Source organism: Geotrypetes seraphini, chromosome 6, assembly GCF_902459505.1.
Source record: "Geotrypetes seraphini chromosome 6, aGeoSer1.1, whole genome shotgun sequence".
Taxonomy (NCBI): domain Eukaryota; kingdom Metazoa; phylum Chordata; class Amphibia; order Gymnophiona; family Dermophiidae; genus Geotrypetes; species Geotrypetes seraphini.
In genome coordinates, this window is record NC_047089.1 from 68,979,745 (window position 1) to 69,001,961 (window position 22,217).

The window sequence follows — 22,217 nt, forward strand, 5'->3', positions numbered from 1 at the left end:
TCACTTTCTGCCTTGCATCCATCTTTGGCATTAAGTTAACATTCAATTTGTCTGCTTTCTTCTCAAAATCTACTTTTCCATGTTTTCCCTTCCTTTATTATCTCTCTCTCCTTCCCTCCCTATTTCCATGGTCTGACATCTCTCTCCTTCCCCCCCCCCAGTGGTCCGTCATCTCTCTCCTTCCTTTCCCCCCTTCCCAGTCTGGCATCTCTCTCCTGTCCTTCCCATAATCTGGCATCTCTCTCTACTACTACTAATATTATTATTTCAATAGCACTACCAGACTCCCCTCCTTCCCTTTCATTCCCTGGTCTGATATCTCTCCCTTCCTTTATTCATCTTTCTCTCCCCCTTTCCCCCCCAGTGTAACATTTCTATTTCCCTTCCTTCTTTCTGCCCCCTGCAGTACATCTCCCTTCCCTTCCTCCTTTCTGCCCCCCCTCCCTCACAGTCCAACATTTCTCCCTCCTTTCCACCAGTCTAACTTTTTTTTTCTCTATTCCTCCTGCATGCTTCTCCTCTGGTCCTCCTTCCCTCCCCTAACCAATATCTCTCTCTCCCTCCATAAGTCCAACTTTTCACTCTATGCCCTCTCCCTCTTTCCCCCAGAGTGTGACATTTCTTCTTCCCTCCTTTCTGTCCTCCCCATCCATCTCGCCCTCTCCATGAGTTCAATCCTTTCTGCCTCTTCCACACTTTCTCTCTCCTTGCCTCTTCCCTTGAGTGACATCCTTCCTTCCCACTCCCCAACCCATTTCTTCCTCTCCTCCACCCCCCTCAGAGTTCCTATGAATGCCGGGAGCAACGCAGAGAATTCAGCATACCGTCCTGCACTAAAAAACAGTTTTGTCAAAGGTGGGGAGGGGGGGTTAGTGTCAGTTGCACAAATTGCACCATTGCTGATTTTTAGAGCATCTCCTTCCCCTTCACCACTTACAAACAATATCTCCCAATCCTATTTTCCATCATTTGAAAATCAGCCTTTCATGGGATACCATATCTACAGTTTTAGCAAAATCTAGATGAGCCATGACAATTTTGTGTTCCATAAGAAGTTTGTTACTAACAGTCCTGAAAAATTCAACCAGGTTGGTATGGAAAGACTTCTTATACCTGAATTCAAATAACTTCTAATCATTCCTTTCCCTGACATTTGAGCAACCAGCTCTTCTTTCCTATTTGTCTCTAGTATTTCCCTGGAACTGATATTAAGCTGACCATTGAACAGTTGTCTAGCACCTATTTCCTTTCATTTATTTATTTATTACATAGGATCAGTGTGTACAAACTCTCTCATGGAAGATGAATTTCATTCAGTGCTTTATCAATTTTCTGTACAATCCAGTTTGTTCCTGTAGACCAGTGTTTTACAACACATGGTACACATACCCTTCCTCCTTAATGGTCGCCACCACTGCAGATGATCCCATCCCCCTCCACCAAAGCCGCTGCTGCCTCTGGGGAATCCCATGCCCTCCTTTCTGCCCATCTTCCTCCACTGAAGCCAACCCAGGAGGTTTCCCTCCGATCTCAGAGCTGACGTCAGAGGGAAGCCTTCTGGCTCAAGGGGGGATTCCAGTTACCTCCTTCCAGGTGGGTTGTTCCTTCCTGCCTTCAGTGGCACTTGCTATGGGAATATGTCAGCGACTCTTTCACACTGCATGTGGCTGACCCAGAATCCTTCTCTCCGACATCAGAGCTGTCATCAGAGGGAAGGCTTGCAGGTCAGCCACATGCTGCATGTAAGAGCCATTGCCCTTGCATCCCTGCAATAAGTGCTGCTGAAGGCAGAAGCAGCAGCCCAGCTGGACAGCTCTGAAGGAAGTGAGTTTGGCCCTGGAGCAAGCAAGTAAGGGAGATAGGGGACATGATCTGAGACAAAGGGAGAAAAGAGGGGGAGGAGTGCATTGGACATGGGAGGGGCACGATTTTGGGACAAAGGCTAGAAGGCAAGGAGGGGGCACAAATTCAGGACACAGAAGGAAGGGAGGAGGCATGAACATGGGACACAGAAGGGAGGGAGGAACAGGGCACTAACTTGGGACATAGGATGGAGGGAATAGAAAGGGAAAATTGGGCTTGAGTGTATGAGTGAGAGGGAAAGAGATGGTGCACATGGGGAAAGAAAGAAAGAGGAAAATTGGGCAGGGAGGGAGGGAGGTATAGATGCATGGGGAAGAGAAGGATGAGAGGGAGAAATGTTGGATATGGTGGTGGACAGAGAACAGAGGGACAGATTGAAGGGGATGCAAAGGGGAAGAATGTTGGACATAGTGATGGAGGGAGAGATGTGACATGGTGTGGAGAGGGGTGATAGAAGGAGAAATGGGCATGGGGCTGGTGAGCAGTGGTGAAAAATGCTGCACATGATCCAGGGGATAAGAGAGGGAGAAATGTTGGATGTGGTAGTAGAGGGGGTGGAAGAGATGCACCATGCATCAATCTCTCTCTTTCTCCATTCCCTTTGCAGCAAGGGAGAAAATGAGAGAAAAAGTTGAACAGTGAGAGAGAGAGACATGTTGCCAATAGGGGTGGAGGAGAGAGGAAGAAAAGTTGGACTCATGGAGGGACAAAGAGAAATGTTGGTTGGGGAAGGGAATGTGGTTCAGAGGAGAGGAAGCATGCAGGAGACGGAAAGAAAAAAATGATTGGATGCACAGTCAGAAGGAAGTGCAACCAGAGACTCATGAAATCACCAGATAACAAAGGTAGGAAAAATGATTTTATTTTCAATGTAGTGATCAAAATGTGTCAGTTTTGAAAATTTATATCTGCTTTCTTTATTTTGCACTATATTTGTCTATTTTTCTGTAGTTGTTACATATTTTAAAATCATCTGCCTTGACCTCATTGACCCCCCCCCCCCCAAATATAAATGATAATTAACATTTTCTCTGTGTACAGTGTACTTTGTGGGTTTTTTTAAAAAAAATTTTGTGGTTACCATTATGTATTAATAAGATTATATTATGTTTATATGAAAAATGAATGGAAGAAATTGCATTACAATTAATACTATTATTATCGGGTCACAGGCGGAGTTTGAGTTGGGGTACTTGGTTGATATTTGTTAGACGTAGGGGGTACTTGGCTTGAAGAAGTTGAGAAACACTGCTGTAGACCTCATTAGGTTCTGTATTTGGCTTTAGCACTATTTTTAGTCACTTCCATCCCACCATATAAATGTAACAAAGTGAAACAGTCTTTAAGGGCTCCTTTTACGAAGGCGCGTTAGGGTCTTAATGCGCAAAATAGCATGCGCTAAAATGCCACACGTGCTAGCCGCTACCGTCTCCTCTTGAGCAGGCGCTAGTTTTTCAGCTAGTGTGTGCTAATCTGGTGCGTGCGTTAAAAACACTAGCGCACCTTCGTAAAAGGAGCCCTAAGTGTTTTAATGTACAATGTATCCACAGTCAAAAACAAAATAAAAATCCAATGGAATCCCTCATCCTCCTGATATCCTTCTAGTTAACGATGTTAGGTGGTTGGAACATCCTGAGCTGGAATTGCACCTTGTGCAACAGCCCCACCCTACCCAGTGAACCATGGCCAAGCAGAGGAGACAATGGACAAGGAACGATTTTGCACCCTCCCCCCCTCCCTTGTGTCCTTTGTGGTTACATTGTTAGCTCAGCCCTCAAGAAGGGCCTGACACTTATAAACACATTTAAGCTGCAATTTGAAGGAAGTCATACTTTCACTAGCTGTTGGTAAACATATAGCTTCACTATGTGAAAGATCTGGACCAAAAATGCCAAAAACCAGCCTGATATACAATCAGTGGGTAGAGCAAAGGTACAGTGGATGCAAAGCACAAAACATATCTGAGTTGTGACAATATTCAGACACCTATCTATACATTTAAGCCTGGATTCTGAATAGGACACCCAGTTTCAGAAGCTGCCTAAGTGGCTTTTGAGAATCGCACACGGGCGTCCTATAGAGAATCACAGAATATGACACTTACCACCCCTTTTATCAAGCTGTGCTAGAGATGTTTAGCATGGGCCAGAGAGGTAAGTGCTCCAACGCTAATAGATAAGTGCTTGTGCTAACAACCTCTAGTGCAGCTTGATAAAAGGGGTCCTTAACTGGCTATATGTTAGCCAGCTCTGCAAATCCAGAAATTTACTGCCGGAGCCTAGACAGCCTTGACAATGAATTTCCAAATTTAATATCTGCAGTGGTCAGCAAAACACTGAGCACCGCAGGTTAAATGTCAGGCTCTAGTCTAGTTAATAGTGTGGGCTAAAAATCTGCAAAATCAATAAAATAAAAGAACACAACACATTACTTGGGTCATCAGTCATATGGATCCATCATAGCCAATTGCAGTGGTGTACCAAGGGGAGGGCGGTCTGCCCCGGGTGCATGGCCCAAGGGGGTGCACAACTGGCCACTCACCGGGGAATAGGTTGCCGCCGGGGAAAGGCTGCCATTGCCTTCATCAGAAAGAAGCCGGCGCTGAATTCTCCCTCCCTGCTTCTCTTCCCCGCGAGCCGACCAACTCTAGCTGTCCGATGTCAATTCTGACGTCGGAGAGGACGTTCTGGGCCAGCCAATCGCTGCCTTACTGGCCCGGAACGTCCTCTCTGACGTTAGAATTGACGTCGGGCAGCAAGAGTTGGTCGGCCCGTGGGAAAAGAAGCAGGGTGAACTTGGCGCCGGCCTGTTTGCGATGGCCAGTGGCAGCCTTTCCTCGGCGGTAGTGGCAGCAGTATGTTTCCCAATGGCGGTGGCATGGGGGAGGGCAGGGAGAAAGAAAGAAAGGGGGGGACAGGGAGCCAGAAAAAAATAAAGGGGGCAGAGTGAAAGAAAGAAAAAAATGGGGCATGGGGGAGAGAGAGAGAAAGACAGACATAGAGAAAGAAAGGGGGCATGGAGAGAGAAAGAAGGGGGCATGGTGAAAGAAATAAAGAAATGGGGCATGGAGAGAGAAACAAGGGGGCAGGGTGAAAGAAAGAAAGAAATGGGGCACGGAGAGAGAGAGAGAAAGACAAACAGAGAAAGAAAGGGGGCATGGGGAGAGAGAAAGAAAGAAGGGGGCACAGTGAAAGAAAGAAAGAAATGGGGCACGGAGAGAGAGAGAAAGACAGACATACAGAAAGAAAGGGGGCATGGAGAGAGAAAGAAGGGGGTAGGGTGAAAGAAAGAAAAAGTTGGGGGAGGGAATGAGGTCTGGAGGAGAGGAAGCATACAGGAGGCTGAAAGAAGGGAAGAAATATTGGATGCACAGTCAGAAGAATAAAGTGCAACCAGAGACTGATGAAATTACCAAACAAAGGTAGGAAAAATGATTTTATTTTCAATTTAGTGATCAAAATGTGTCCGTTTTGAGAATTTATAAATGCTGTCTATATTTTGCACTATGGGCCCTTTTTACTAAACCGCAATAGCAATTTTTAATGCAGGGAGCCTCTGAGCGTCGAGAGCAGCGTGGGGCATTCAGCGCAGCTCCCTGCGCTAAAAAAACGCTATCGCGGTTTAGTAAAAAGGGAAGGGGTATATTTGTCTATTTTTTATAGTTGTTACTGAGATGACATTGCATAAAGTCATCTGCCTTGACCTCTTTGAAAACCCGTGGAACATAAATGATAATTAACATTTTCTCTGTGTACAGTGTGCTTTGTGTTTTTAAAATTTTATTGTTGGTAGATCATTTTGACTTGGCCACGAAGGTAAGGGGGAGGGAGGGAGGGGAGCTGCTGAAAGACATCTAGTAATCCTTGCAGGCTTGACTGTGCAGGGAATTATTTTTGTAAAATCATGTTTTGTTATGTGACTGGCATTATTTAGACTTTAATTTCTATGAATGAATAGAATGAAAATGCTATAAAATTACTTGCTTGTTTTTATGTGCGTGCGCTGAAGGAAAGTGGAGAGAGAGTGGGCTGAGGACTCTGAAGGGAAATGGGGAAGAGAGAGTGGGGAGAAGACGCTGATTTATACAGCCCTACAAGACAAACCAGAAACAGCAATCTATTTGCATACCCAAGCATTACCAGCTGCAAATACAAAACCTTTCTGGATAGAACTTTTATGTACCAGGCAAACAAACAACTCTGGTTTGACAACTACATCAATGGAGCAAGCTTGACCTATGATGCCTTTAGAAAAGCCATAAAAACTGCCTTATTCGACAAAAATATTACCTAAAAAGTATCTACACAATCCCTAAATTAATTCCTAATATTTCAAACATGTCCACTCCTGCGTATAAGACAATAATTTATTCTGCATGCTGTCTGTCCCTTATCTCTGCATATTGTTACTCGCTGATTGTCCAGCTCTCTTCATTGTAAACTATTGTATTTATTGCCTCATTTTTAAGATACTGCATTTCTTTTATCTCTGCATATTGTAATTCGCTGACTGTCCAGCCCTCTTCAATGTAAACCACCTAGAAGTCTCACAACTATGGCGGTATAGAAGAATAAAGTTATTATTATTATTATTATTTATAAATTGACAATTGTTCAGAATATTGTTTCTTTTTTATACTTTAATATAATAAGTTCAATATAAAACAATTCAAGGCTTGTGTGGATGGAATCAGGTGTTTTGTGGGGATGAGGACCGAGCTTACGGGGATTAGTCCAATAAAATGGTATTTTCTTATTTCTCATTATTTGTTTTATTTTTATTTGTTAATTTGTAAAGTGGTGATTGTTATGTATCAGTTTTTTCAAATTTACATCTACTATCTTTATATTTTGCACATGTATTACTGTTTTTGTGGTGTTGTGGTGTCGCATTGTATGCAGAGTCTGGTTTCTTGGCAGTTCAGTTTAACTTTTGTCTACATATTTCTATTTTTAGTTTGTGATTATTCCATATTGGGCGAGGGTGTATCTGTCTGTGTGTATGAAAGGGACATGGCTTTCTGATAGCATCGACTGTACAGGATCAATTGACTGTGCAGGATCTGGTTTGTTTAGTTTTACAATGTATGTGTTGGTGTTCTAGTGCTCACTGCAGTGTTTAAGATGCTGCCTTTTCCTAGGTACACTCTTGTTGTGCGATATGTAAATTGTTACTAAAAATCATATTTTTCATATAGATGGGGGGGGGGGTATCAAAAAATGATGGGCCCCGAGTGTCACATATGCTAGGTACGCCACTGGCCAAATGGAAGCATGTACTCAAGACATTTCTCAGATTGTTATTTGATGGAGACTGTGCCCCTCTGTAGAGTGTTGTGTGCTCTCTTTACACTGTTTATTAGATAGTTGCAGTTATACCAGGTTCCTCAAGCAGTTGAAAGACCAGCACTCATTCAGCTCTCGCTATCATAAATGATTTCAAAGGTAAGATTGCTCAGCAGGAACTATATTGCCCAGTTCCATTTTAAAGATATAATTGGCACAGTGGCACTATCATGCAAAGGGACCAGGGTTCAATTCCCAGGTCAGGTCTTCTGCTCCTTAGGTTGGCCAGATCTGTGGATGATACAGATGCAGCAGAGATAGTCATAATACAAGAGCAAGACCCATGGGCTGGATTCAGGACTTCTAGGTGTTTAGAATCCAGTCAAGGTCTGTTACCACAATGCCTGTGTTAGGTGAGGTAGAAGGGGATATACTATCAGCTCAAATTCCAATAGACCTAAAAGCCCTACAGTAGCATACTGCTTTCCCTCTCTTCTCCCCTCAAAAAAAAGGCCCAAAACTATGGAATAATTCATCTTCTGAACTGTAGAAATAGATGAAGTAACTTCATTTTAGCAAATGTTTGAAATGTTTGTATGGGTTTAAAAGTTGTTTTGGGATTCATTTGTGGGTAGATTTTTTTTTTTTTTTTTTTAGACAAAACTGAATTTTCCTATAAGCTTCATCTTGAATTTTATTTTTATCTCAATTTTCTATGTAAATCACTTTAATGCATTTGTTGCTGTAAACGTGGCATTTCATATGCTATAAATCAAATGAAATAGGCATAGCACAAAAATACACACTTTGTTCTTGCACCTATACCCAGCAACTTTTTTTTGGTCTCTCTCAACTCTTTACTTTCCTTGCCTTTTTTCAAGACAGCCCAAGCAAGTCTCCACCAATGTGTTTCTTGAAGCAGAAGGGCTCACCACCATCATCCTCCCAAATATTTTCTTTGCGACCTGCCCGTTTTCCCTTGTTTTTTGCCAGGCCCAGGAACTGAGCCCAGGTCCCCCCTACAAGGCAATGTACAGCACTACTAAGCCACCCCTTTGCCCCCCCCCCCCCCCCAACCACGTTTCTAGAACTAGCATGAGTTCAGCATGCTCTGGAGAGGAGCTTTGAATGCTGCTTCCCACCATAAAGTCTTGTAGACAAATCACAGAGCCAGCTCACAACTATAAATATTTCAGAATGAATGTAAAAATTACCCCCACAGATTAGTAATTCAAATTGATTTATTAGGTTTACTTAATAATGCAAAATGATTACCTTAAATATTACTAGCTGAAATTACATATGATTACGCCATTCAAGTTTGAATGGACCATCCTAGCCAATGTAATGCCTTAATCTTCTGCTCAATATATATATATATATTTTTTATTTTTTTTTTTTAGCAAATGAGGCATCTATATAGAGCAGCTTTCTCTCTTACATAAAAGATATTTATACCAGCACAAATTCCTAAGTGATGTGCACTTTTCCCTCTAAGCTACGTGACTGCATGACCACGCACCTTTTGGTAGGAGGCGGTACAGCTGTTCAGTCCACCCTGCAGCTGGAACACCAGGACCACCACCTACCTCCCACATCATTCTGCCACCCTCCATCACTGCTTCTGCTTTCTGAACCAGAAGCAGCAGACTGAATACAATGCTCGCTAGACTTTCTTATAAATACCTGGGGCCGCCAGCCTGCCCTTTCTGATGTCACTTCTTGTTCTGGGGCAGAGCTGATATCTGGGGTGTGTACAAGGAGGTCACGCAATCATTCTATTTTGGTTTGCCACTGCTGCTGCTGGTTCAGAAAAGCAGCAGCAGTAGTGAGAATGCCAGGGGGTAGATGTTGATGGAAATGGGGTAGGGGTCAAGAGAGGGGCAGTGCTGATGGAAGTGGTGTGGGGGTCAAGAGGGGGGCCGGTGCTGATGGAAGTGGGGAGGAGAGAGAAAAATGACAGGATGGAGGAAAGAAGATAGTAAGATATAGGGGGATAAGAGGCAGAGAAATAAAACAGCTGGGGTGAATGAAAGAGGTGGCATGCTGTAGGTGGACACAGTGCAACGAGGGAAATTGAGGACTGGATGGTAAGAGAGAATTTAATCTAGAAGGAAGCAGAAAATAAATTGAAGAAACCTGAAAAGGAGGACAGAAAAGCAACAAATGGACAAGAAATCCTTGCAAGAGAGTTAAGAGAAAATGAGGAAAGCAGAAACCAGAGACTGGGACCAACACAAATGAAAAAAAGCAAAGGTAGAAAAAAGAATTGTACTTTCCGTTTAAGCTAAAGTAGCTGTGTTAATAAATGTTAATAAAAATAGAAAATGGGAATTATGTGTTATTTTTTTATTGGACTAATTTTAGTATCTTTTTCACTAACTTTCAAACATTAAAACCTCCTTTCTGAGGTCAGAACAGGATATCATAACAGCAGTATACAAAGGGCTGCTGAAAAGTTCTCAGCCCAACCAAGAAGAAAATGATGTGGAGCCATGAAATCTACAGGTTATTCCACACTTTTCTTGACACTTTTCATTTCAATGATATGAAATGAAAAGTGTGGAATAACTTGTAGATTTTATGGCTCTACATCATTTTTTTCTGGGTTGGGCTGAGAACTTTTCAGCGGCCCCCTCACACATACTGCCAGCAGATTTTTGTAATACCTGTTTGCAACCATTTGCCTGGATTCTAAAATACTTGATTTCCACCTATATTCCTGCAAAAAGATATATTCTGACAGCAAACATAGCAGGAATAGCTATTTTAGAAATTCACACATTTCAAAGAACAGTAGCATCACCAAGGGCTTTGAATGTGTAATAGTGGCATTTAGACACAGCTCCTGAATGTCCAATGTGAACCAATTAAAGAGCCAAGTTCCAAAACTTTAGTTTTTGGCTTTTGGAGATGGTTTAAACACCAGAGAAGTAACCAACATCACTTTCTCAATCACTTCTCCAAAGCCTAAGTGTAAGGGCTCCTTTTACTAAGCTGTGATAGAGGTTTTAGCACGTGCTAGACCTTAACGCCAGCATTGAGCTGGCGTTAGTTCTAGCCACATGCTAAAATCCTGCGTGCGCTAAAAACGCTATCGCAGCTTAGTAAAAGGAGCCCTAAATCAGGGGTAGGGAACTCCGGTCTTCAAAAGCCGTATTCCAGTTGTGTTTTCAGGATTTCCCCAATGAATATGCATTGAAAGCAGTGCATGCAAATAGATCTCATGCACATTCATTGGGGAAATCCTGAAAACCCGACTGGAATACGGCTCTCGAGGACCGCAGTTCCCTACCCTTGCCCTAAATGAACAGTTAGCTGATACTCACATGTGACCTGGAGAATGTGTAAATGCCTACAGGCAAATTTTTTTGAAGTACAGTGGTGCCTCGCACAGCGAACGCTGCGCACAACGAACTTTATGTCTTGATTCGTACAACGGACTTCGTTTCACACAACGAAGTCCGGGGTTCCTGCGGGGTTGGATCGCAGCGGGGTTGGTCGAGCCGCGAGGGTAGTCTCCTTCTCCTTACCTGCCCTGTCGCAGCACACAGCCGAACGGAAATCTTCCCGATGTCAGCGCTGACGTCGGAGGGAGGGCTTAAGCAAAGCCCTCCCTTCCTCCGACGTCAGCGCTGACATCAGGAAGACTTCCGTTCGGCTGTGTGCGGCTGCGGCAGGGCAGGTAGGAAGAAGGCAATGGCGAACGAAAGAAGGGGGAGGGGGCGGTCCGCCCCGAAGAATGTGCACAGCTGGTCAGGTCCCCCGATCGACCGACAACAGGCCCGGCCGACAAACCTCCCTGCCCTGTAGCCGCGAATCTAAATTACCTCTTACAGCAGCTTCAATAATCCAGCTGCTGTAAGAAGGTAATTTAGATTCGCGGCTACAGGACAGGGAGATTTGTCCGACTGGGCCTGTTCTGTTGTCGGTCGGGTGCAAAAGCGCCACAAAGGTGGAGGCAGGGAGGGAGGAAAGGTGGAGTGGAGAAGAAAAGACGCTTAAGGGGGGAGAAGGCCGCTGAAAGCACATGTTGGAGCAGGGGATGAGAGGGAGGGAGAGAAGGGGAAATATTGGACAAGGGCAGAAGGGATGCTAAATCATAGGGTGACAGGCAGAGAGAACAACAGGAAAAAGAGTGGAAGCAATCTTGAACCCTGAGGGTGAGGGCAGAGAGAGGTGGTGAGATGATTGATCATGGGGAGAGGGACAAAAGGGAATAGAGATGGGATAGGAAGATAGTGGAAGTAAAAGGACAGGGAGATGTATGTTTTTAGATGTATCTAAATAAAAATAATAACAAAAAATTTATCTTTTTTATGTCATCTTAGCATATTTTATGCTGCAGAACGAATTATTTTTTTTTACATGTATTCCTATGGGAAAACGCGTTTCACATAACGAACGTTTCACATAACAAACTTGCTCCTGGAACCAATTAAGTTCGTTGTGTGAGGCACCACTGTATATATGCATTGCCATTTCAAAATAGTAAATATATGCATACCTTACAGACCTGCCCAAACCATTTCTAGAACATGTCTTCCTTTAAGACTGTGTGCTTTACTTACACACATGGGATTATTTTACATATGTGAATATGCTACTTACATGTGCAAATCCCATATAAACCTTCTAAGACATAAAAAAGAAGGGGGGAACCAAAGTAGGGGTGGACCTTTGGCCTTCTAAATTTAAAAACACAAAAGAGGTACGCAGTGTAGTTTTTCTTAAATAGAAAATAAAAGGGCCTATGTTGAGTCTTACACCTATTAGATTTTGTAACTATTAGCCCCTTGGTGCAGTTCTTTTATTTTCTATCTATAAAAAACTACACTGTGTACCTCTTTTCTATTTTTAAATTTAGCAGGCCAAGCTTTCTAAAACCATGACTACTAATATGTGCAGTATGCAAACTTATGCATATATAATCTCTGTGCCAAGGATCGGCAACTGTTGTCTTTGAGAGCCACAGCCCAGTTGAGTTTTCAAGATTTTCATAATGAATGCACATGCACACAATGGAAGCAGGACATGCAAGTCCATCTCATTCATATTCATTGTGGAAATCTTGAAAACTAGGTTGTGGTCCTTGAGGACGGTGGTTATCTACCCCTGCTCTATGCACATAAAATTTGCATGACTCAAGCAGAGGCATCCTCTGGAATGGGATTCAAAGGAGTTATTTTTATGCATTCTTCATAAAATGACTTATGTGCATAAAATAAACTGTGAAATGCTAAATAGCAAGTACAGTATATACTGTACATATGTATAGAGATGTGTGATCATACCAACCATACAAGTTAGGAGGTCCATTATGAAAATTACCCTAAGTTTGGTCCTCAACAGCCACCACCCTGTTCAGTTTTCAGGATTTCCAATATGAATGCTCTATGCATAAGATCTGTATACATACATACATACATAGATCTCATTCATATTCGTTGGGGAAACTGAAAATCCAATTAGGATGTGATCTTGGAGTACCCAGTTTGCCTACCCAGCTACTTTCTTTCTTACGTTTGCATGTATTTATTGGAATTTTTTTTTGACATTTTTAGTAGTAGTGAATGTTTTCTGTACGTTCAAATTTATCTGTCACTAAGGAGGAACGACGTTGTGGCATTGCAATATTGCCAGTAAGTACTGAACTTTTCACATAGGGCTCCTTTTACGCATAATAGAGTGCGCTAAACCGCCAGACGCACTAGCCGCTACCGCCTCCTCTTGAGCAGGCGGTAGTTTTCAGCCAGCACAGGGGTTAGCCCGTGATGAAAAGTCATGCACATTAAACCCGCTAGCATGGCTTTGTAAAAGGAGCCCATAGTCTTGACTTACAGCAAAAAAAAAAAAAAAAAAAGTGAGAACAGCTTACGAGACTTTTTTGGTGCATTGGGGAGATGGAAAATTGGTATCCTTTTTTTTCTTTTTCGACATATCTGATTAATGTTGACAGGATATGGACATTTAGAATTCCCTTGCCCATAGGGAAAATACACCTTGCAGAGCCTGAGGCATCTGGCTGTTCTCCCGCCTCAGCCACTGCTTGAAATGGCATTGCTAGATTTATGTTAGTAGGAAAATAAAACAATACTTGGCCATAACTTTAGTATTAGCAGCTGGTAGAATTCAGAAGGGGTTTTTTCAGGTGGGGGGGGGGGATCTTTTTTTTCTCACCAGACAAAAGCTACAGTATATGATCAGGCAAATATGAATCTGCCCCTTACATATTTGCAAGCGTTAGCTGAAAGGCCTGTTATGATGACGTATATTGTGGTTTTTATTATTTTATCCGGAAACGTGAAATCCATCTGATCGACTTCGCACACATCAAAAGAAAGGCGCCTTTTCTACACACGCATCAGACAGAGCTTTTTGGACGGCTTTGATTTGACTTCATTGTTCATTCTGCTTCCCTCAGGGGTTTTGGCTGATGAGCTTAAAACTGACAAGCCTTCCCGTAACATTTAATAGTATATCTAATTTCATTTCTGTTTGTCAGTTGGAAAAGTAAACTCCAGACACAAGCGCGCCATTAATTTCTATTCCTCCCTCTTCGCCACCAACCCAAAATTATTTTATCTTCCGCTGTAAAATATGTTACATCTATCATGCAAGTGGAAGCACGTGGGAGCGTCCCTCCCGCCCCCCCAGGTGATAAAACGAACCGTCTAGGTCGGACAAATCTTCCAAACTGCATGCACGGACTGGAAAAATACCGGGCAAGCAACCAAGGCCTGCAGGCACCCACTCCTAGAGAAATAATCACCTTGGCAAAAATAGTATCGGGAAGATATGCCAAAAATGACAAAATGTTGATCCGTGATCATGAAAACTCCTCCCCTCCCCCGCCGACCCCCCCCCCCAACCTCAACCAGACGAGAATGATGCTGGTTATTTCTCGGCTCGGGCCGGGGAGAAGTTTAGAAAAGGATCCTGCGAATCGCAAATCCACAGGATCCGACTTTTACCCGGATCCGTTGGCCCAAGAAGATTTGACTATTTGCAGATAATTAATTCCTCTACCCCCAAACAGGCGACGCTGACGCACAGAGAGAAGGTCCAACAGTAAACAAATGTGACCAGTTCATCTGCGCAAAATCCGACCTGTCCCACAGTCCCAAACTTTGGTTCATTTCAGAAAAGGAACTGCTTTCCTCTTTCACAAAAAATGTACGTTTATTTTTCCTCCCCTTGATACTATCGCTATAGCTTCCACCCGGTGTAAAGTTCAAACAGGAAAAAAAAGGGCTGAGGGTCTTTCTGAAACCGAGCTCTTTTTAACAATTACCTGAGCCATGTTTACCCCCCTCCCAAAAACCTACATGCAAGATTCGGACTTTCCTCTCATTCATTCCTCTTTTAACGCTCTAGTCTTTCCCACTAAAGCATCGACCCGATTATTTGATTTTATTGTAAGAAAGTAGGCAGAGCATGCAATCTGTCACCACAAACTACAATACCTAGTTGTGGTTATGAGAGTTAAGGACTGTCTACAAACAGGAAAATCGGAGAGAAGTCTCCTTCATAAGATGTGGATTTGTGCGAAGAGTGTAAAGGTAGGAAGAAGGATGTGACTTTTTTTTTTAGGGAGACAAAACTCACAGTCAAGCATTCACTCGTTCAAGCAACACTGAACCAGGAGCGGACAGCGCAATCAGAGAGCTGGCCGCGAAGTGGCACCCACCAGTTCCTCCCAGACCGGGCTTCGGGCGCTGTACGAGGGGTACACATGGTCCATCATCCCCGGAGCTCGCTCTGCTCCGCAAGCCTTAAGCGATGCTGCTTGCGCTGGTCACAGGGCTGTGCCGCCGCGGCTCCCGCGCTCTCACGGGTTTGACAACTCGCCGGCTCGAGCGAGAGCTTTCTTCGCTCCTCCTCCACAGTGTTTCTCGCTTCCCCCTCCCCTTTCCACTCTCCCTTCTTGCGTCCACGCTCTCCCTCTAGGGATCCAGAGCCACGTGATCCAGCTGTCAACCCATACTGTATATGGCTTGGAACGCTGGCCTCTGACGTCACGGGCTTTGCGGCTGCTCTGGGGCTCTCCCGGCCGATGTAGCTGATGTGCGGTGGGCGGAACTGGGGAACCCACAACGTCCTAATAATCGTCCTGGGGGCTGGCTGGGCCAGTAGTTTGATGGGTGGGTCTCTTGATTTCTTGCCCCGAAATTCGACTTGCATCAGCTAGAATCCGATCATTCTCTGAGGCTGGGGGGTTCCACACCTGAAGGATGATGCTTTCATAGAGGGGGTGTTGAAAAGTTTTCAACCCAACTAAACAACTTCCTAAATTCTGAGGGTTATTTTGCCACTGTAACTAAAATGAGTGTTATCTTATTTCGTTAATTTGCAGAAATAAAATTCTATGTTTTTTTAACATTGTTTCACATCATTGATTGAACCATGTCTACCTCATTCTCTTCTTGGTTGGGCTGAGAACTTTTCAGCACCCCTTTGTATGTGGGCACTCTGCATTCTGCATACATGATTCTCACAGACCTTTGGAATGACACAGTAAAGCATTTTTTATGAGTTAAATGTAAACATGCTCTGCAGCCACAAAACCCTACTTTACCCCAACAGCTGCAGTTAAGAATTAGGTCATTTCCTTATGTAAGTTACCATACAAAACAAAACATAAATCTGATTCTCATGTCATCTGAGCAATAGGAATATAAATTTATCCACTAATATCAAATAAAATAAAACCAGAAAAAAAAATCCTAACTCAATATACACCCACAAACCTGCCATATAACAGTAGCACTAATTCTTATTCAAACAGTAAAAATCCTGCATATGAATTGGCACTACTACAAATATTCAAACAAACAGAGAATCTACCAGGCTCCTTTATATTGTGAACCACAGATAAGCTACATGTGGAGGGGCATAATCAACACATATGTCTGAGTCGGGCATATGGTGCTAGACACATTTTTGAAAAATACGTCCAGGCTATTGTTCATCCAGATCACAAAGACATCTCTCTTTATACCACATTTTTGACCAAAATTTTGTCCAAGTTCCAAATGCCCTGAACAAGGCCATTTGGACATGGGAGGGGCCAATCTTGTAATGGACTGGCCACCCAGACATGGCAACAGAGCAGTGGGGCACCTTACAGGGCACTGCTGTGAACTTCACAAAAAGGGTGCCACATATATCTCTCACCATAACTCCCTTATAGGTTATGGTGAGCCCCCAAAACCCACCATACCCACCTGTCTATACCCCAAATAGCCCTTATGGCTGCAGGTAGCACCTATATGGCAGTAGAGTAGGGTTGGGGGGGGGTTTGGGGGGTGCACATGTTCTACCATAAATGTCGTGTTTAGAGTGGCTTATGGGCCTCAGTCCTTCTCTCTGTGGTGCACTAGCCCACTCCTCAGGCTATTTAAGACACCTGTGTGCAGCTCTACTAGACTTTCCTATACCAGGTGCTGATGTTCTGGAGACAGGTATGTACTTTTTTATTCTGATCTTTGTGGGGATGTGATGGGGGTCAGTGAGCACTGGGGGAGTGTGTGAGGGTCTTTACTTTGTCTCTGAAGTGGTTATCTGCTCACTTTGGATACCTTTTTGGCACTTAAACTTGTTTTTACATCATCTAACTCAGTGGTTCCCAACCCTGTCCTGGAGGACCACCAACCAGTCAGGTTTTCAGGATAGCCCTAATGAATATGCATGGGGCAGATTTGCATGCCTGCCACCTCCATTATATTGAAATCTCTGTCATGCATATTCATTAGGGTTATCCCAAAAACTCGACTGGCTGGTGGTCCTGCAGGACAGGGTTGGGAAACACTAGTCTAACTCACAGCGTGTAAGTTTTGTCCAGGATGTCTAGTAAAACATTTGATTATCCCTGCAGGATGACTAAGTCTAGGACAGCCCACTTCCCACCCTAACCACTCCTCCAGAAACGCCCCTTTCTGCTCTGGGCGTACAGCAGGCTTCAGCGGCCTAAAATGTCCCTGGATTTGTCCATAAAGCCATTTTGATTATTGGCACTTGGACGACCTGTCTTTTAGATCATCCAAGTGCTGACTTGGGCTGGTTTTTAGATGTATTTAAATTTTGAGAGCCCCATTCTGTTTGTTTTTAAGCCAATAGGTTCTTCTCTTTGTTTTGATTGGCAAGTACTTAAATTTTGAAATTCAGGACAATGCAGTTATTTTTCAGTTATGTTTAGCCAAATTTTCCATTTTATACTAGAAATAAATAAGTGTACAAAAATATTTAAAAGTACACAATCATACACTGGGGTTAGATACCATAGATGTGTACAGGACTGCTAACCCATTCAAATAATTAGCACTTTTAATTTCAATTATTTTATTTTTGGGAGGTTGTGACATATATAGAACGATAGCTGTGTTTTATTACCTTAGGATTTTAACATAGTGCACATGTGCAATTTATCATATTTAATCTTATTCTGCAAAATTCCAAATTGGTGGATTAATTTAAATAACATTAAAAGGCAGTCAGTGACTCAGGTATTTGGGGAGGCTAATGTAGGCTAAATTAAAATCCTTGGGGTGGCAACACATTCAGTCCTGCATTAGCAGTAAAGGGAGAGTCAGGGCACTCTTGAACATAGCTACCTCCCCCTATCTAGTGGCTTTGTTACTGATGGTACTATACAAACTAAATATACTCCAGGGAGTATATATCAAAATAATAATACAACTCTGTACCTCCTCAATATCTCTCCTCCCTTATCTCCCACTATGCTCCCCCCACCCCCATGAACTCCATTCATCGGATAAGTCTCTCTTATCTGTACCTTTCTTCTCCACTGCCAGCTCCAGACTCTATCCCTTCTCTCTCGCTACGCCATATGCCTGGAATAGGCTGCCTGAATCAATACGTCATGCACCGTCTCCATCAGTATTCAGATCCAAGCTAAAAGTCCACTTTTTTTAAACTGCTTTCAACTCTTAACTCCCACTCACTGTCAGATACCTAAGTCCATTGTATCAGTGTGTGATGCGGTGGTTAGAGCTACAGCCTCAGCACCTTGAGGCTGTGGGTTCAAATCCCACATTGCTCCTTGTGGCACTGGGCAAGTCACTTAATCCACAAAAATCTCTCTCTCTCTTGTTTGTTCTATAGCTCAAAAAATTTTTTAATCACATCCAGATGTGTTTGGCAATGCTCAACTCTGTTGTTCTGTTATTAATTTTTATATTATTTTCTTAAAAGTAACTTTATCAAAGACCACAATTCAAGGAGGAAAAAGCCTCAGATCCCCGTATGCTGCTAGTACATGACTGAAGGAAGCATACTAGAAAGGGAAGGAACCTCATCGGCTTAAAAAGCTCCTGTTTAAGCAGATATTTTTTTCAACAGCTATTATAGACAGTAATGCTTTTAGCGTCTCTGGAAAAATCAATAAATCAGTGCTGTGAAAATTTGATTCAAAACAACCACCTATCTCTGCTTAAATCAGCACCGGGTCTTCTGATTGGTCTGGATTTATTGATTTTTCCAAAGACGCTAAAAGCATTACTGTCTATAATAGCTGTTGAGAAAAATATCTGCTTAAACAGGAGGTTTTTAAGCCGATGAGGTTCCTTCCCTTTCTAGTATGCTTCCTTCAGTCGTACTAGCAGCATATGGGGATCTGAGGCTTTTTCTTCCTTGAATTGTGGTCTTTGATAAAGTGAGTTTTAAGAAAATAATATAAAAATTAATAACAGAACAGAGTTAAGCATTGCCAAACACACCGGATGTGATTTAAACATTTTTTTAAAATTTTTTATTTATTTATTCAAAATTTTCAATGTTTACGAACATATTCTTGACAAAGAAATAGAATTACAATTGAAACAAATTATAGAAACAATCAATATCCATCAAATTAAACATTTGGGGCTCCTTTTATCAAGCCACGCTAGTGGGGTTAGCGTGTCGGACATTTCATCACGCGCTAACCCCCGCAGCCTGCTAAAAAAACTAACACCTGCTCAATGCAGGCGTTGGCAGCTAGCGCGGCAGGCGGTTTAATGTGCGGTATTCCACGCGTTAAACCCCTACCGCAGCTTGATAAAAGGGCCCCTTAGTAATTCTATTAAACCTTGTTATAAAGAAAATCATTTAAGAGAACTGATGCAAGACATTTATAAAGACAGGAAATAATGATTAAAATTTTTTTTTAGCTATAGAACAAGCAAGAGAGAGAGATATTTTGTGGATTTGGATTTTGTTCACTCATACCTGCATATAGATTTGAGCAAGTCAATTAGGGCTCCTTTTACTAAGATGCGTTAGCGTTTTTAGCGCACGCACAAGATTAGCTTGCGTTATAGTGCGTGCTAGCTGAAAAATTACCGCCTGCTTAAAAGGAGGCGGTAGCAGCTAACGCACGGGGCATTTTAGCGCATGCTAAGCACACGCTAAAACTGCTAGCGCGCCTTTGTAAAAGGAGCCCTTAATCTCCCATTATCCCAGGTACATTCAAAAGAGTGTAAGCCCACTGGGACAGATAGAGAAAAATGCTTGAGTACCTGAATGTAAGACCACTTAGGGCAGGCTATAAGTGGTATATAAATACTTACATAAATAAATTCATTCTACCATAAATTCATTCTTTTGAGCAGGGACCATCTATTGAATGTTAAGGGGTTCACAATCAAAAAATAAATACATTAAAAACCCCGCTTAAATCAGTACTTGGACAATCATAAAGACAGGTCATCCAAGTACCAATCGAACAGGGTTTTAGACGTATATAAAACCAGCTTAGGGCTTTTCCCTGCCTCTGTGCGCCCAGAGCGAAAATAGGCATTTTTGGAGGAGTGGATAAGGCGGGTGGTGGGTGGGCCAACCTACACTTAGTCGTCCGACAGCCATAATTGAAAAGTTTGACAGGTTGCCTGGACAGAACTTATGTTATGTTATGTTTTGACTTAGACCAAGTCAAAATACATATAAGTTCAGGATCGGGCCACTGAGCTGATTGCGGCTGCAGCGATCAGCTCAGTGACACAGGTAACCCATCCCCCTGCCCCCATAATGATCGCGGCTGGAAGGATGCCCAGTCCCTCCTGCTCGAAGCCACCATGACTTCCCCCCCCTGAATGATCGCCAGCAGGAGAGATGCCCAGTCTCTCCTGCCGCGTCTCACCTAACCCTCCTGCAATGTTCCCTGACAGAAGGAATGCCCAATCCCTCCTGCCATAATCCTGCGAACCCCCCCCCCTCCCCAATGATCTGCAGCAGGAGGGATGCCCATTCCTTCCTGCTGACACCCCCACTCCCCAAAAGTTCACCCTACCCCAACAGGATCCTCCTTAACCCAACTGGACCCCTCCACACACCCCCACCAGGACCCCACTTGGACCTCCCTCTAACCTGGTTTCATCGGCCAGACAGACGGCTCCTGCTTGCATCCAGCCAGCAGGCCTACCTTCAAAGGAATGGCGGGCCTGCCCCTTCCCGGTGCATCTTTGGATGCACCGGGGAAGGGCCTAAGGGCCTGATTGACCCAGGTGCTTAAGGCCCCTCCTGTAGGAAGGGCCTTAGGCACCTGGGCCATCTGGAATGTTAGGCCCATCTCCCAGTGCATTCTGGGATGCACTGGGAGTAGCCTAAGATTCTGATTGGCCAGATCCCCTTAAACAGATTAATCAGGTCAATCAGGCTCTTAGGATGCAGGCAGGAGCTGTCTGTCTGGCCAGGTTAGAGGGGGGTCCAGGTGGGGTTAAGGAATATAAACTACCTATCCAACAGCATTATAGATGGATTCAGCTGTTGCATTGTATTAAAGCTGCTCATCTGCAAAATAAAGTTCAAGATGCGCAATCAGAGCTTATATCAATTAGCTCCTTTTTCGTGAACTGTAAAGGTGCAGTGGCTAAGTGGTACAAATGGTTTAAGTTAAATATATGTGGAGTGCCTAGAGGGATTCAGAGGTTTATGGGAGTCTGAATTAAATAGTAAATTGGATGAAAATCAGTGGAAAGTAGTTTGGCAATCAGCTATATCATCATTACATTCAGCAAATCGTATGTAATCTTCCTTCTTTTTATTGCACAAGGCATTTTGGACTCCAGTTAAACTAGCTAAATTAGATAAACCTAAAGGAAATATTTGTTGGTCTTCTAAAGTAGGAACTGGAACTTTAGAACATATGTTATTTAAAATGTCCATATGTTGCATCATATTGGAATAAGATATGGTCAACAGTGTCAGATTTACTATCCATAACGGAGGAAAAGATTTCAGAGGGTACCCACACGGGTTATCTATGTAACTCTCCATGGGAATTTTAGAACCCCAACTCCAATCAGAAAAACCTCCTCAAAAATGCCCTTTGATTTATTTGCTATTTACTTTTTCATACATATATTCACAATCTTCTTTCATAATCCATTAGAGCAAAAATCAGTATCAACTTATGTAAATTTCAGCTGCGACTCAGGGAGCTCTCTTTCTTCTTCCCATTCAAAATTGCCCGTCTCTCTTAACCCCCATACTTCTCTCTCTTTCTTCCCATATAACATCACCCTTCTGTCTTTCATCACCCAGCATTCACCATGGTCCCATCTCTCTTTCTGCCCCCTCCATCCAGTATTGCCTGTCTGTCCCCTCCCAATAGTCCTGTCTCTCTCTTTCCTCCTATCCCCACCATGCAGCATTGACCTCACAATCACTGCATCTCTTTGGGCCAGATTCACTAAGCAAACCAAATGTGTATCGATTGGTTTGCGAGCCCTTTGCGACCTGATTTCCCTCCAACCCGATTCACTAACCTGTGTACCGATCCGTGCATGCAAATGAGGGGAATTGGCATGCAAAGCAGGAAGGATGCAATTCACTAAACTTCTTCTGGCATACCAACTGGCTGACCGATCAAAAAACTAGCGACTGGTAAGGACCAGTTGCTTGTGCTAAAACCCTGCTCTTTGCCCCGATTCTCCTGCTCTGGCCACCCTACTCTCTGCTCTCTTCTCTTCCCCATATTCTCCTACTCTAGCCGCCCTGCTCTCTTCTCTGCCCCGATTCTCCTGCTCTGGCCACCCTTTTCCCTGCTCAGCCCCAACTCGCCTGCCCTTC

At 43.3% G+C, this 22,217-nt stretch overlaps 1 protein-coding gene across 1 annotated transcript in view; it reads right to left on the minus strand.

The window, feature by feature from the left end:
* Positions 1-14,967, minus strand: part of DGKH (diacylglycerol kinase eta) — a 445,542-nt gene extending 430,575 nt beyond the window's left edge. The window contains exon 1 of the mRNA XM_033948015.1: positions 14,839-14,967. Coding sequence (XP_033803906.1) covers positions 14,839-14,895 — 57 coding nt within the window. The 5' untranslated portion in view covers positions 14,896-14,967. The remainder of the gene's footprint in view (positions 1-14,838) is intronic.
* Between the last annotated feature and the right edge of the window lie 7,250 nt (positions 14,968-22,217).